The sequence below is a fragment of the Pleurodeles waltl genome, chromosome 5 (genome assembly GCF_031143425.1).
Source record: "Pleurodeles waltl isolate 20211129_DDA chromosome 5, aPleWal1.hap1.20221129, whole genome shotgun sequence".
Lineage (NCBI taxonomy): Eukaryota > Metazoa > Chordata > Amphibia > Caudata > Salamandridae > Pleurodeles > Pleurodeles waltl.
Genome location: NC_090444.1, coordinates 96,763,259 through 96,780,627, shown reverse-complemented (window position 1 = coordinate 96,780,627; position 17,369 = coordinate 96,763,259). Strand labels below are relative to the sequence as shown.

The window sequence follows — 17,369 nt, the reverse complement described above, 5'->3', positions numbered from 1 at the left end:
GCGCAAAGAGCAAAGCCGGCCTATTTAGCCCCCTCAACCGTCCCTGTGAGGGCTTCTGGTCTCTGGCACTGACCCATGTCCCTCTTGCTGTGACAGGGGAAAACCTCCGTGCAGAAGAGCAGCTACGAGCCCATGTGGAACGAGCAGATCATCTTCACAGAAATGTTCCCGCCACTCTGCAAGCGCATGAAAATCCAGATCCGCGACTCCGACAAGGTCAACGACGTGGCCATCGGCACCCACTTCATCGACCTGCGGAAAATCTCCAACGAGGGGGACAAAGGTGAGTGCCAACCAGAGGGGGCACTGCATCATCATCATCTCAAGTAGTCAGGGTGGCACTGCCATCCCTTGCTTGCCCTTTGGTACAACATCAATTAAATGCATAACTTTTAACCAAGTTTACAAATCATTGAATCAAAATGTTAGGGTGAGTTTGTGACACATTAAAAAAAATTATTGCTTAAGAATTACTATTTATAAATTAAAGTAATATATTTACATTACTTTAATTATTTAATAAACTTGTAAGTCGACTAGTGTATGTGGTGTAATATTTTATGTTATTAGTTTATTAATAATAATAACAATAGTAACAATAACAATAATGATATCAACGATAATAATAATAATAATAATAATAATAATAATTAAATAAATATTTTGCATTATTTTACATTTAAACATGTACATTAACATATACATAAAAAATGATAAACTTAGATTTCCCCATACTTCCTTATGGGGAGATCTCCACTTGGGTGGCAGAGATTTCCGCCAAGAGGTGAAACGCTACTGGTAGTAATTTTACACTTGTAAATTCTGTTGTCGAGAAAAGTAATTCTGCACCTAGATGTGAGTCTCCACTAGGAGATCATGAATAGCAAAGAAGCGGAGAGTTACATCTAGGTGCTGGTGTAGACAAATGTAAACACAAATGTAAATGAACACGTATATAATTGGGCTCAAAGTGTTTCCACTTACGAATTTTAGTGAGTCCATGAAAAGTAGCAGCTTGAAAAATCCGTACGCATCAGCACACAGTTTAAAAAGTTACGATCAGTCTTTGTCAATGAGTGGGAAGGTCCGAGGTTGTTATTGCTCTTTATGCACCGACCCTTATATTTATAGTGAGATAAGAGGATAATTGAGGGCGGTGCTCCGTCACATATGTGACGGATATCCCTTCTGCTGTATTACGATTCCATTATATCCTATAGAGATTGTAATACGGTGGACAGGATATCCGTCACATTTGTGATTGAGTAACCCGTCATCCAAACTCTATATCATGCCCTAAGTGATTTGCCCAAAATCACAAGACCTCGAGCCGAGGGTAGGACTCAATCCTGGTTCCCCAATTTCAAGCCTGCAGCTCTGGCCATTAAGCCTCATGTCCTGATTTGAAACTGGTCGATCCAGGTTCAAGGCCAGACCTCGACTCAACGTCTTGTAATTCTGGGCAAATCACTTAGGGTCTGAGTACAACCTTGGCTGATGGGATACTCTATCACAAACGTAGCGGATATCCCGCTTGCCGTTTCAGAAGTTCCATAGATTATAATGGAACTTGTAATACGGCGGATGGAATATCTGTCACATTTGTGATGGAGTATCCCATCTGCCAAGGTCATAAACAGGCCCTCAACATCCCCATGTCCACAACATGTCTAACATAATCTGGCTCTCGTGTAAAGCGCTCTAATGCCTTTGGGAAAATTTGGTGCTATACAGAATTACAAACAATACATAAATTAGCTGATCACAGATCCATGATTGCCGCCGGTGCGGCCTGTAAATAAGATGAGAGATTTAATTTACTGAAGAATAATTGAGCAGGAGTTAAAGTACTGGCAGGAGGAAGCTCGATCTATAGGCAGTTTATCACTTCTTTGACAACGTTTGAAGCTACTCCCAGTAGTCCTGGTAGTGGGTGCATTGGAGTCAGATCAGCCTCAACCCAGAAAGACTCATCACTCAGGCCAGCTACAGGTCCTCAGGGAAGAGATACTTCTGTATTCTTTGCAGTGGATTTTATTTGGAGCCGTTAATTTGAATGCAACCTCTACCTGTTTGTGATGACTGCTATATATAAAAAAAAACTACACAAAATAAAAGCACAAATAATAGTATCAATAATCGTGGTGATAATTAAAATGATAAAAATAATAATCGCTGTTAATAATCATAGTCATTCAAATTAATCCAATGCTGCTGCTTTTAGTACTGTATCTACCACGACTAATATTATTAATAATACTCATAATATTAACACCACTATTAGTGCTATAAATAATAATAACATTACTAATACCAATAATAATAACAAAAATGTAAACAATGTTACTACTAATATGATAATTACGAACAATCATAATAATGCTTCTAATAATAATCAGAAAAATAATAATAATTTAAACAATGCTGCTTCTTCTACTATCATAACTATATGAATAGGAACAACTACTACTACTAATAATAATTATTAAAAGAAAATGAGGATAATACTTAATAAAATACTTTTAAATAAAATATAATATTACTTGTTATTACTAGTATCAGTATTAGTAGTACTAGTAGTGGTATTATTGTTATCATTATTATTGTTATTATTTTATTCTTAATAAAAATACTACTAGTAGTGCTACTACTACTAAACAAGTAATAATTATATCAATACTACCACTACTACTAGTAGTATTACTACTACTGCTACTAATAATAATAGTAGTAATAATAAATAAACTAATTAATATCTCTTTTTCTGACCATATTTCTTTCCTCGCTCATGACTGTGTTGATCATACAACCACTGTTGGGTTCTTATTCTTGTTTTTAACTCAGGTTTCTTGCCTACGCTTGGCCCCGCGTGGGTGAACATGTACGGCTCAACGCGTAACTACACCTTGATGGACGAGCACCAGGACCTGAACGACGGCCTCGGTGAGGGGGTCTCATTCCGAGCCCGGTTACTGCTCAGCCTGGCAGTAGAGATCTTGGACATCAGCTCCCCAGATCTCACCAGCTCAACAGAAGTACAACTGGAACAAACTCCGCCCATCGCTGACGTGAGTATCACCACTGTGCTCCTACCGTTGCCATAGGCCAAAAACATTTTACAACAGAGAAAATATTACAGTGCTTCCTTTCAATATTGTAAATCCTTGCCTCTTCATGAAGTGGTGGAGCACATCTGATGCTCATATGTTGATGCGTCTGCAGAGATGACAGATCCAATGGAGCATTGCTCCCGCTCCCTCCCTTCCCAATGTAGCCATACAATCCCAAAGCCATACCTGTGGAAGAAATCGGAACGTCCATTTGAGTCCTTTTTGATTTGCCCACCTCATTGTCAGTATCCCTTCCCAACCTGCGTGCTCCCTGCCATAGTGTTCTTACTAATGCGCGCCAAATTAAATGATGCTTCTCCACCAAACTCACTTTCACTACATCACGATTGTGCTACTGAATAGTGAGGCTAAGAATACTGAGATACAAGAATATTGTGAACAAAATATCAAAGACCAAAATATTGAAACGGAAGTGATTACATAGAAGAAGTATAGATTTACTCTATGTAACTTCACATCTACATACTTTGAAGATATCTATCATCAAGGTACGTATATATGTAGTTCGGCTTATCGATATTTTGGATTCGATATTTTGTCCTCGATGTGTTTGTATCCTTCAATAGTCTAGCTTCGATATTCAGGGAGAATACCGTTTAGCCCTTTCGCTCCCTGCCTCAGCATCACCTTACTTGGTACTTATGGAGAAGGGAACATCTTAACTCCACTTCCATGTCTGCCTGCTCAAGTCATACAGGAGTCATGTGCCTCAATGGTGACACCTCCAGTTTGTGTTAATCAATTCAGTAACAGTGAATGGTCCCATGCCCGAGAATATTTCATGTAGCAATTATCATTCAATGGTACATTGTACAAACAATGGTAAGATATTTGTGGTACAAGGTTATACATTTCACTAGAGTAAGTCCAACCTTGGCTTATCGATGGTGACTATCTGGTAGGACATGAGCTGATAGTGATGGAGTAACGTGAAGCCATCAGAAAAGGAAGCATTTTCCAGTTCAAGATATACCTCCTGAATGTAGCAATCCTAAACGTCATAATGAATTCAAGATGATGAGAAGAGGCGGGGCTCTGCAGACTGGACTGAGCAAGGAAAGAGGGTTTATTTTCTACGACACAATGTAAACCCCTCTCTTTCAACTTCCCCTTAAATTTGAGACAATCTACAAGAAAAAACATAACGAACCGCATCTTTTTCATTAAATATTGTATGGCCCAGATTTACAAGCGGCCTGCGCCTCCGATGCCTCACTTTTTGTGACGCATTGGCGGCCCAGGCTCCTGACCCACATCTACAAGGCCACACAAAGCCACTTTGCGTTTCTTTACATGGCCTTGTAGATATGGAGTAAGGCAACACAGCGCAAGTTGTTGCGATGGCCTTACTTTGATTCGGGGAGGCATTTCCATGGGTGTTGCATGGGTGTTCCAACACAACACCCATGGATTTTGACGCATTCCAGGATTGACAAGGTTTTGTAAACCTGGGAATGTGTCCAAATCCTACGCCGCCCCAGGGGTGGCATAGAAGTGACGCAACGGGGAGAAATACGTTTATTTCTCCCTGTATTTTCCTCTTTCAATGTGTTCTGCATTTTGCAGCACACATAGAAAGAGGAAAACTATTCTTGGGATTGTTTGTGTGCAGGAAGGAGTCCCTTCCTGCGCAAAAACAATCATCCCGCAATGCAGGCACCTTTGCACCATGGTGCAAGGTTGCTTGCAGTAGTGAATGGCAGCAGTTTGTGTGCCAGTGCAGGGGAAAAGGACAGAAATAGAAATGCGCTGTGTCTCGTAGATGCGGTGCTGCCCTCTGCCAAAACATTGTAAATCTGGCCCTATATATTTATAGTCGCTTACACAGCCCTTTAGGTTGATGAACTCTGCAGCCCTGATTCTCAAAGGTAAATTTACTCTTTATGGTAACTTTACAGATTTTTGGTATTCACAAAGTTCATGCTCCGTATAGCTCTTGGTTCTTGATTATTATAGTTGACTGCTTATAGTAGGATAGTTTCACACAGCTTGCTCTCTTGGGTAATGGCTCTGAATCACACATGAATGCAACATACACTATTCAACATCGGCCAGCCTTTTAGTAAACCTGCATTTGTCTAAGTAGGTCCCAAAAAGATTTTAATGGTATATTCCTTTCCCTCCTCCCCTAACACCCTTCCTGGCTTGATGCCCCTTGGCCATCGGAGCATGGCATCCATGTTGCTCACATGTGGTTCCGTGGGGAAACAGACAGGTGTCATTAGATGTAGAAGCCACTGTCCTTAGCACCCAAATAGAAAGAAAAGAAACACATCCCTGCTCCTAGTCCCCCTATTCTGCAAGTCGATGAAGTTTCTGCTAAAAACAAAACCTCCATCGTCAAGATTTTCAAATTTACATTGTCTGAAGGATAGAACCTGAAGCTTGCAGAATTAAAAGATGGTAAAAGGGAAGAGCTGGAGCATGGGTCTCCAACCTTTTCTGTAGTGAGAGCCACTTCTGATCAGTGAAAATCATCATGAGCTACTGAAGGCCAAGCCACTCATGCATTATTATCTAACACCCCCACACCCAGCTTTATTGACTTTAACCGTAATGACCATAAAGCCAGATACTATGGTTAGAACTAAATACTCTGACAAGGGGCACCATGACAAGGATGCCATGTGTGGCAGCGAGAGTGTGGTATTTGGGAATGTATAAACATCTGTGCGTATGAATGGGATATATGTGTATTGGTAACTGAGAGCATGCATCGTATGTGCTTGTGGCACAGGACATACCTGTTGTATATGTGGAACTGTTATATGTATAACACACATACAAACATGTGAGGAATTTAAAGTGCAAAAAGTTTCATAATGTGGACCATTTTTCTGCACTTTAAATTTCTCCCATTTAAGCATTCTCCCATGTAAACAATGACTGTATTTTTCAGTTATAAATATGGCACAGTGTTCTACTGGCCACTGGGAGCAAGAGGCCTGCTGTTTGAAAAAGCAACACTTTGGAAAACAATTTGAGAAAATTAAAATGAAAAGTTAACTTAATCATAAGGTAACTTTTCTTTTTCATTTTCTCTGACTTAAAAGCTTCCAGAAAACAATGTTGTTCTCCCTCCAGTCCTGAGTTGGCAAGGACTTTTATTCAAACACCTTAGTGCTTCAGTTCTTCACCTCTGTGTTATAAATCTGACTCCAGCTCTGCTCCTCATCAGGCCCTGCTATTTGCAGCCTGAAGATAATAATGTAAAATAATCAAAGCCTTCCTTTAGGTTAAAGACAATGTGACCCTGTGTTTATTTTGAATGAACTTAAGGCTGTGAGCTTCTCTGAAGGTATCTAGGAGCTACTGGCAGCTCCCAATCGACTGGTTGAAGACACCTGAGCTAGAGGTCTAATACTGTGGGAATCAATGAAAAGGGAGAAAAGGCATTGAAAAGTTCTTGCAGCCAGCCTACTGCCTGGTGGTGGCAGCATTCCAAGTGGTCCTCGTCTGACCAGGATTTGTTGCCTGTACTGCAAGAGTAGAGTTGAATGGACCCCTCGTATACATTTTCACTGCTAACAGTGGCCCTGGAATTCTAGTGCTGAGATAATGTGTGCTGTGTGTGAGAAGTGTGTTGCACACTGTATGAGTACCTGAGTGAACCTGAGTGACACAGGCCTCTGGGTTCTCCTTTGGAAGTCCCTGGCCTGTGCATGTGCACAAGGCGGAGGTGAGGTTGTTTTTCCAGACAGTAAAAATGTATTGTTCACATTCCTGAAACCAGAAGCAGGGAAACTAGAAACTGCACTGAGAAACGAGGTTTAGAGATTAGATTAGGTCCTTTCTGATACAGAGGGCTGCTAATTAGTGTTAATAAGATTGACATTTGGTGGACGGTAGGTGACTATACTCCCTGTTGCCAGAGTGCGAAGGGTCCATTTAGAATGAGGTCAGCCTTTTGCCTCTCTTGCTGGTCACTGCCAGGAGTGGCTGTTGACAGTAAAGGGCAGACTGCTCACACCTCTTTATTATTCTGTTGTGGGTGTCCCAGCCTAGAGAAGACCCTGCTGTGAACAGCATCATTGAAGACAAAAGCTAAGTCAAGATGACATATGAAGGTGGCATCAACCAAAACGGGTTATGAAAGTCCAGACAGAGAATCTACATCCCTTTTCTGCTATCTCTGTATAAAAGTGTGAGCTGCTGACCTACGTGTTGTTCCAGTTCCACGTTCTCACTAACCACAGAATTCTCAGAGATAGTGTCTGCCTGACAGCCAGTTTCGCAGAGGTGATGTGATATCACCTGGAGTCTGAGCTGGAGGAAGAATTGCCTGTCTTGCTCTAAGAATCTCAGGAGTTCTGCTTGAGCGAGGGGGGAAGGAATGAGTTGACCCTACAGGAAAACTGAATGTTGGTGACGACAGAAGCGGCTGACCCTGGTGCTGTGGTCTACCCAACACAGATCCACAATCCGTGTGACTAGTGTACTGCAGAATGGGAACTTTTCACCGAACTTCCTCAGAGAAACCGCATTACTTCTGAAGCATGCCCGAGGGGTCTCCACCATCATCCCCATCATCGCAGTCGTGACACTTGTCCAAGTTTGCCTGATCAGTCTGCCCGACTGAAGAATGGAGCAACCCTCTCCCGCGGCACTGGTTCTGTGTCCCGACTGTGGCTGGTGTGACCTTGGCACCTCTGACCATGCATGAGTGGTCCTTGCTGCCCAACAAACAGAATCCTGCAAAGCTGTAATCCTCACCCTGGGGTATCCGAGGGACCTGCCTGCGTGGCTAGCCAAGCATTGACTCAGTGTGTCAATGGACTATGCCGCTTCAAAGAACAAAGCTGCTCCCTCAATGAACTCTGTGCTGAAGAACTGATTGGCTTCCCTGGTACTAGAGATATGCATGTCAGATCAGACTTGGCCACCCGAAGAGGTAAAGTGGCCACCAGAGCCCTGCACACAGAAAGAGGACTGCAACATCACCTCACCCCAGGAAGGCTAAGCACGACTTCCATTGAGACTCACCAGACGAGAGGAAGTGGGCCTGCAGCAGTAGTGAGGCCCGTCTATGACTGACACTGCCAGGAGCTCAGCAGATGATCACTCCTGCACTGTCTTCAGGACTCTGCCGTGCAGTCTGCGTTCTCATGATCTAAATATTACTGCTGCATGGCGCGACTGTTGCCATGTTCAACTCTGGTGGGCCAGAATGTGAGCAGAGGGACCTGCGCAGCTCGCCGCCACCCAGAGAAATGGCTGACCGTTGGGCTGTTGCAGAGAGGAAGTGCAGCACCTACACCAGTTACTAAACCACCAGGCACTAGAGTGAAAAGAGAGAAAGGGGGAGCAAAGCTGATGAACATTGGTCTCACACACACACATTGGGTCTCTGATACATTCATATGTGATATTGTGCCTCATTGTAGGAAAAAGTACTTTTCCTTTCTAAAGAGGCTCACTGGGCTGGACAGTCATGTACTTTGTTGAGTTCTGAGGCTGCTGTTTCCCCACACTAACCTCTATGAGAAGCCTTTGGCTGTTCCCCATCACCACTACTGAGAGTCAAGTGCTGAAGTAGTTGTCCTTTCCCCAGATTTGCAGAGCCATAGAAGCACGCCTCCTGGGACAGTACTCACAGGTGTTACAAATGACGGGACAAATGGCGCAGTGAAGTCTCGTAAATTTCACTGTGCCATTTTTCTGGGCCTCCTAACTGGGGAACACCCCCCATGAATACATTATGCCTGGCGCAAGCATAATGTGGCACAAGGGGTTACAAGGTGGCCCAATTCTTGCATTGGGCCACTTTGTAAATCTGGCGGGGGAAAAAGCATCCATGACGCCGCCTTAGTGTAAAAAAAAATGACAATAGGGCAGCACAATGAGGCGGTAGAGGCTTGTAAATATGCCCCTCTGAATGATATGCTGTACATTGTAAAAGTAAAATATCTGGCTAATTAACCACCTGTGCGCCATTGATCTGTTTATTAAGTTAAGAACCGCCCAACAAGTAATATGCAGAATTTTGCAATACCTGTTTGTGTTGTCTCAAGTGAGAATTTGTAAATGAATAATTCTTGTGTCGAGCACACAGGTGTAATAGTAGTTTGAGAGGAAATATAACGCTGTATATCACCATAAATCAACAAAAGTGCAGTGTACATGAAAATTGACTTTCCAAATTGACTAGATATCTTTTTATGCCCTCAATATCTATGTGTTTCTTCTTTGAACTGTGTTGAGGTCACTTCTAATTGTCACTGTATTTCATTAGAACTGCACTGGCAAGATGGAAGAGTTCTTCCTCTTCGGAGCCTTCTTGGAGGCCACCATGATTGACCGAAGAATCAGCGACAAACCAATCAGCTTTGAGGTCACAATAGGTTTGTATTGGTCATCAGTAGCATGTGACACTGTTGTGGAAGGATGGAGGCGTCAATACTGGTGCACCCAGGATATTCAGTTGTACTGTTTGAATAGTGTAATTCCCCTGGTACATTGTCTTCCTTTCACCCTGTCCATCAATGGCATCCTTCTACGAGCCCGTGTTACATTCAAAACAGACATTTGATCAGATGTCTCGACACAATGCAGACATCCGATGATGCAGGCAGGGCTGGCTTTAGGGCACTGCGACTGGTGCGGCTTCACTGGGCGCTGACCTATATGGGGGCACTGACTCAGGGGGGCGCTGTGTTTAGCATTAACGTGATTTAAAAGCACTTGCTGCAGAGTTCCTTGATGCTTCCCCAGACTGCGCCAAAACCTTACACCTCCCGAGGTGAGGCAAAACAAGGAGAAATAACTTTATTTCTCCTTATTTTTCCACCTTGTGTGTTTGTATTCTGCAGCACACATAGAAAGAGCAAAACGCCTCTCAGGATTGTTTTTGTGAAGGAAGGGGCACCTTCTTGCAACGCCGGCATCCTTGCACACTGGTGCGAGGGCGCCGGCGTTGGTGCTAGGCTGATGAAACGGCGCCAGCGCAGGGGTAAAGGAGAGGAATGCACCATATTGCATAAATACAGTGCATTCTTGCCCCTTCACTTTTGCATTGGGCAGCACAGCAAAGTTACTAGCTACGCAGCTCTACGTCAAATCTCCGAAAATAAATGAGGGCATAATTATATAGCGTGAATCACCTGGCAGAAACGGAAGAAGTGGGCTGTCCATGTAGATTTTTTATCCAGGCCCCACAAAAACGTTTGACCAGCCTGTAAGCAATGCACATAGACTTCAGGGAAACATTATTTTCAGTCTTGCATAGGTACGTCAAGCTTATGTGCATCCTGCAAGGTCCAGGAGACCAAGAAATTTCCTGTTCTGAGCAGAGAATTGAAATTATCAGAAAAGTGACAGGAAGGGCCAGTTCTATCACCCGGAACAAGACCCAAGCCCTTCCCTTGAGCAGCGGGAAGATAAGGTGCCCCAAAATCCTTTCATCCAATTAAACAAATCAAGCCAAGCTTAATTGTTGTATTGCCAAGATGTGTGCATGAGTCCAAGAGTGTCAATCGCAGTCCTCAGCGTGCGGTCGCCAAGTAAATAAATTAAAATGGGCTGCTTCTATTACTATTAAAAAAATTATGTTTTTTTGTATTAATCTGGTGCGTTTTATTTACTCAAGGAAAGTGAAAAGTGCACGATTTTGATTCCTAAAACCAAGGCAACTTGTAGTTTGTTTAAAAATATTTCACTTTGAGTCAGTTCTAATCTCAACTATTACTTACTTTAAATTTGAAAGAGGTTCATGTTACCCTTTTAGCCACAGCTCTAACTGCCTGTTAGAGCTTGTCCATTACATGTTGGTAGAGTGGCACTAGAAGTACAGTACAACTTCTACAAGTATTATAGTACAAATTCTCTATGTAGTGCAGCCAGTGCTTAATTTGAGCTGGTGGTTTCCGATGCAGGACACTAGCAATTGTTTTTGAGGGCCGGCTCCTATTTTTCTGCCCCAGGCATTTACTAGGAGCAAAAGACACACGTGGGAAAGACGGAGGAAAAGAAAAACGAAAAATTGTCAGAAGGGGAGAAAACAAAAAGCTGCAAGAGTGAGCTGAAGGGGTGGGGAGTGGCTGTAAATTGATTTAAAACGCCAGAGATGTCTTCAGGTTACTCTGCCTCTGTATTCGGTGCTCGCACATTTAATTGCAGCAGCCGCGAGTTTCAAAGGAGAGGTATAATATTTACACATTAACGCTGGTTGTAGCACAAATGAACAGAATTATTATGCACCCACACACCATAATAATGGGTTAGCCCACTCTGCCCTTTGGCTCCCTTCATTTTGAGTGACTGCACAAAGTATATCGTTCCTTTCTTTTTAGCAACAAAACTGGTTCTAATTGTGTTTTTGTATTAGTTTTTAAAACTAACTTTAAATACCAGCTATTACATTGTGCCTCCGTTATAAAGTTTATGTTATAAAGTGTGCAGTGTTTAAATCACAGTGTGGTTGCCTGCGATTACAGGGCTTTGATAACGATTTAGTCCTTATATAGTAACAATAAACGCGTGGAACAACTCCAAGCTTTTTTCCTGAAAAAACACAGCTAGTGTTACTGCTGTGTCCTTGAATGCTTCCGAAATTGAAAGTTTTTTTATCGCAAGTATAAGGTATCCATGTTTAGGAGACAGCATATTTTCTATTTCTCCGCTGTATTTTTGTGGCATGTGTTTGCAGTATATATATTTTTTTAATTAGCCATTACACCAACTTACTAAAACCGGACCTACTGCCTTTGCCAGACCCCCTTACCAGATTTAAAAGTGGGCCACATGCAGGGGCTGGCAGGATTTTGGATGTCCCCAGCCTCCAGTCTAATGTGCATTTTGGAAATATTGATGACTGCTGCTTATAGCAAGCCTGCTGGAGCTAGAGGGGCGGAGTCAGTCTTGCCTGGAATCGTGTATTGCTGTCCAGTGGCAGGATGTCGTGGTATAGGGAAGGAAAAAGGACAGCTGTTCTTCATCTGTGCATGCTGACATATTCAACCATGTCTCCATGTAATATGCTTATTTCCATAAGTGGGATGAAATGCGTAGAGCCATCATTCAGTCTTTAATAGTTCGTTAATTCACGCATAAAATGATACTAATTATTAAGATAATCACTGTGACCTTTGCAAACAGGTGTAATCCAAGTGTGACCGTTCACTGTTAGTGGCGTCCGCATATCATATTCCTAAAAGAAATGAGGTGGGATCACTTTACGAATATTCTGGTCCAGAAATAGTTTGCCTCACTTATAATTTGGTAATGGTGTTTTTATTTTAGAGAGTTATTTACTGGGTTTTATAAATAGACTCTTTTAGCAATAATTTCTCAATCGTATTTTTTTCTTATTCAGCATCTCTTTTCTGCAGATACTCCTTGGTTGTCAACACATGTCGGCTCATTTGTTAACTGCACTGGTGGTGTCCTGTGCACAGTCTTTTTTGTGGCCCACCACACCATGACCCCCTCCTCGGATTCCCTCACTACCACCCGGCAAATGTGCCCCTCGTCTCTCCATAGCCCCCCTGTCACACATATTTCATTTATTTTAAAAGCGGTTGTAAAGGGTGGCTTTACTAATCCACTCAGCTATTCACATAAAATATAGTTCTGTTCTTTGCAGCAGGCATATTAACCCTCTAAACTACTTTATGGCGAGTCAAAGCTGCCCCTAGACAAAACTCCCATCTCTCTCTCTAGCAGGAACATTAATCACAAGAGGTATCTTTACATTTTAATTTCTTCCTGAAGACTGAATGCACAAGGAACTTTCATTAGGTGCTTTTAAATCGCAAGTTTCCAAATTATTGCTAAACATAACGCCCCCCTGAGGTCAGCGCCCCCCCAATCCAGGTCAGCACTCGGTGCGGCCGCACCGCTCGCACTGCCCTGAAGCCGGCCCTGCTTCAGTACATAAATATTGGCTTGAAAAATTAGGAGCACATCCTGGACCCTGTAGTTGAATGACTAGGGTGTATTTTTTACATTAAGGACCTTCATAATACACTGTTATTTTATACTTTCACTAACAAAATAGGAGTGCACCTAGTTGGGTCACACTGTTTATGGGACTTCTCAATAATTGCTTGGCTCCTTTTGTTCCTGCAGGAGAGCATCTATGATGTCTCAAGTGTAAGTGCATTTCCCCGGATGGTGGGGCAGGTGAAGGGCCGTATTTGCATCCCCCATGTCATAACCAGTTCTTATCTTGAGCATCTGGCCTGCTTCTGGTCCTTCTAGACCGACACTGATGATGCTGTTCTCCTGCATCAAGGGTGCTCTACTTTCAGCCTAACATGGCTTCCTTTTGATTGACACAGTTATTAACAGGCAAGAAAACTTTGATATTTACATAGATGCTAATACTGACTGACTCCTTTCAGGTAATTATGGGAATCAGATTGATGGCACGACTAAGCCAAACCTTCGAAAGAAGAAGGATGGAGGAGATGGTGACGAGGAAGAGTCTGAGCTTCTGCAGAACTCAAGCGAAGATGAAGCTGATGATGAAGGAGAAATGGTCTCAGTCTCTTCGACTCCACCCATGAAACCCTTCATCACAGACAGGCAAGTGCACTTCAGATGTGAGATGATGCAAGAGCTGCTGGTTACATGCACAAGAGAGCTATGAGCCCAATAGATGGCCACCAGCGTCACATGTACGGTCACTCATTTACCTTTAAGAGTGATGGGGGTCTGATGAGAGAGTGAGTTCTCATACTCTTACAGTGCCAGAGGTGAAGCATCAGAGAGATGCATTTCCTTGCTTCCAGAGGCCCCAAGTGTACAATGCTATGCTTACTTGCTATTGTTACATAAAACCCCCAAACTACCTTTTTTGGTTTCATTGGTTGTCTACAACCTTTAATTGTGGGATTGCATCACATCCGGAGGACATCAGAGTCCTCTACAATGCAATTTGTTCAGAAATCTCCTTAGCCTGATGAAGTGCAATGGCCTGTTAAATGCTGCTTCATTTACATGTGTGGCTACCCTACAATATTAATTGACCGTATCAACATTTTAAATCAATGGCCACTCTACTTAGCACGGTATAACACAACTTCACACTACCCATAAATAGCACTGGTAATGCATGAACCCTCAAGGCGAGGGCAGCAAAGGAGGTGTCCATGTGGTGTGGGGCTTTCAAAGATTGCCAGTGGAAGGGTCACTATTTCACTGGTGCATCTCTTGGTGTAGCCACCGGCTGTCTTAAGAGGGTCTATCAAGTAGCGCAATAGTGTGTTTAAAGAAAACTTCCAGTGTGTGGGATTCATTACAGTTTTGATTTTCAAAAACAGAGTCCCATTTTTGGAGTTTGCTTTTGAGCCACAAAAAAGTGTCAAATGTTTGGGGTATGGCCGTCAAAAATGAAGGCGCCATACACTAAACTTTTAATACATTGAAATGAACTGCAGTGACACCAGTTCCTTTCAATGTACAGAGATGGCCGAGGTGCCGACAGTCACCTCTAATTTTGGCAGGTGGAGTACCCTCAGGATGGCGGAGGTAACATCTTCTGACATCCAAATAAACACTAGTCCTTCTGCCAACCTCTAAATCAGGCCCACTGTTTCTGGTATCTTCTTTAAAGACCTTTGTTAAAGTGTTTCCTTCTTCATTTCAGGAACTACTTTCACTTGCCCTACTTTGAGAAGAAGCCATGTATATACATTAAAAGCTGGTGGCAGGACCAAAGGAGAAGGCTCTACAATGCCAACATCATGGATAAGATTGCAGACAAGCTGGTGAGCATCACAGGCCAAATATCAAAATCATCTGTGTTAAAAGCTGGCTTGCAGTAGGCAGTTTTAGCTGTAGTGATAAGGTTTCTGCTAGAGCAATAGATAGCTTCCCATGCCCGGAGATCTTCTTAGAGTCTGGTTTTGTGGCGTTTATTTTCTTGCTGGAAGGTGGGGTATGGATGTCAATGACAGCTTTCAGATCTTGGAGGGAGAGGAATAGAGTGAGTTCAGGAGAAATGTGACAATTTCTGTGGAGGTCTTCTATAAGTGTGTTTGTAGGTAAGTCCTTGAAAGTGCGTTCTGTTGCTAGGTAGGTTTGCATTCTCCAGGGTGGGTGGTTGGTGTGTGAATAATGTGTGTTTATTGGCATATTAGTCTGACAAATCCATTGGCATCAGTGGGTGACAATTTAGGAACTGCACAGAGGCGAAGATCACATTCAGATTGTAGCTCTGATGAGAGTTTGGTGACAAGTTGATTGTGGTTCATACTGCTGGAACATTAGAGCAGTGTTTTCTTATTAATTCTGGTGGACAAGTGTCTTGCAAGTTCAAAGAATCCCATGAAATATATCCTTGGGGACTTTGATGAATGTTGTATTTAAGAGGTCAGCTATTGAATGATGAGGATATTATTGGTCCTGAATGGTATTTTGATAATGTGGAAACCTAGTTGGTTCCGAAAAGGCATTGACAGGTGAAGATCTCAGGTAGTTGAGGATTATGGGTGACTGGAAAGTAGAAGGCCAGGAGGACATGTGGGTGACTTGTGACCCATGTCTATGTAATGAACATAGCATCCATCTGGCTGATGATGCTATTCTTGTATATGGGGCAAGCATGGAGTGAACATTGTCTCTTTCTTGCTTTACAGTTTCTAGAGTTGCAGATTAATAAATAGGTTCATGATGCAAACTCTTTATGAAAAGACCTCTGCGTCTCTCATGACCCACTTTTGACTAGAAGGTCACATATTTTACACATTCATCTGGATTGAGGACCAACAGATGGCATTCACAGGCATTGAAGGACAGTTTCCTCCCAAGAATATTTGATGCTCACTCTTGGTCCCTTGCAGGAGGAAGGTCTGAATGATGTCCATGAGATGATCAAAACGGAGAAGCCGTATCCCGAACGCCGGCTCCGAGGGGTGCTGGAGGAGCTCAGCAGCGGGTGCATGTGAGTGCTCTGAGGATGGAAAGAGGTGCCAAACACCTGTATTACTGTAATTCTTTTGTGGCCTTTTTTTTAAAGGGGTGTTATTTAATAAGAAACCACCAACAGGTAAACCAACACAATGGATTAAGTTTCTCTATTATGAGAAAAAAATAGAGGTGAAACGTATGAAAGAAAGTGGCACTTGTTTATTATTTCCACATTGTCAGTGAATATCATTCTAAAATAAGGGATTGGCAAAGGGATTCCCTATGATGGCAAAGTCTGAAGTAGCTGTGGAATTTACACTTCATGGAGATATGCAAAGTTCCTTGACTTCTCCTGAGGATTAGTTTATGTTCACCTACCCATTTTCCTGCAGCAAGATGCTCCACCAGACATGGGCAGGACATCAGGCTCCTCCTGGCTGCACATCAAATGTCATCTCCATGGCAGTGGGAGCAGAATGCCTGCCATTGGGCCACATCCTCTGTTTTCCTTGTTGCCGGAAGTCTCATCAGGGGACCTCCAGTAATGGGCAAAGAAGAGGTGAGAGGTGCTGCTGACAGAAAGGCAATCAGCTTTAAAGTGGCCTGCCCCAGGCCTCAAACAAGCAGAAACATTTCCACTGAAATGCAGGACCCTTTTTTGCTGCTATTTTGGTTTCTAGCGGTGCCCGGGCTCATCAGTCCGAGCGCAATGCGCACTGGTAAACAAGGACTATTGGAATCATGCGGCAAGGGAGAAACACATTTTGCAATAGATTTGAAAAAGTTATGCAATACGAAATGACAAATTATAAGGCATAATGCACCCTATTCTGTGGCAGTATTATTTCACTAATTTGCCTTTCTTTCGCCCATTAATACTGACTAGGCAAAGCTTTCACCTCTGTAGTAGCAGTGAAATACGGGAGTAAAGTTATCAGCAACTAAAAAGTAATGGATTAACTTTTACAAAGGGTCTGTCACTGCAGTGCACCATGTATGACTCGTTTTTTAGTAACTTTTGATCCATTTGAGCTACTAATCTTTTTTCAAATCTGGAAATTATGTGGCACATGGATTATGTGGCATGTCTGGTAAAACACCAGGCAGACAATGCTGCTGTCTCCTCATCACATAATTTCAGAGGCCCTGGTTACAAATGACACGCACATGTCATTCCATGAAGCAAAACTTATTACAATAACACAGAATAACATAAGACTAATTGAATAAGGCGACAAAACGTATATGCACCACATTCAAAGGAAATAAAAGACCTAAGGCCTGATTTGGAGTTTGGTGGACAGGGTACTCCATTATAAGTTCGACGGACAACTTTGCACGCCTGAAACTCGGTCTAAGAGCCTGAATTAGAGATGGACAAACCTTAAG

The 17,369-nt window shown here is 42.7% G+C and overlaps 1 protein-coding gene across 11 annotated transcripts in view; it reads left to right on the top strand.

Annotated features, from left to right (window-relative positions):
* OTOF (otoferlin) overlaps positions 1-17,369 on the top strand; it is an 875,032-nt gene that overhangs the window by 671,520 nt on the left and 186,143 nt on the right. For all 11 annotated transcript variants that reach the window (XM_069233684.1, XM_069233683.1, XM_069233685.1 and 8 more), the window contains 6 exons: positions 97-283; positions 2,845-3,068; positions 9,364-9,472; positions 13,472-13,655; positions 14,719-14,839; positions 15,914-16,014. In XM_069233684.1, the coding sequence (XP_069089785.1) occupies positions 97-283; positions 2,845-3,068; positions 9,364-9,472; positions 13,472-13,655; positions 14,719-14,839; positions 15,914-16,014 (926 nt within the window). The remainder of the gene's footprint in view (positions 1-96; positions 284-2,844; positions 3,069-9,363; positions 9,473-13,471; positions 13,656-14,718; positions 14,840-15,913; positions 16,015-17,369) is intronic.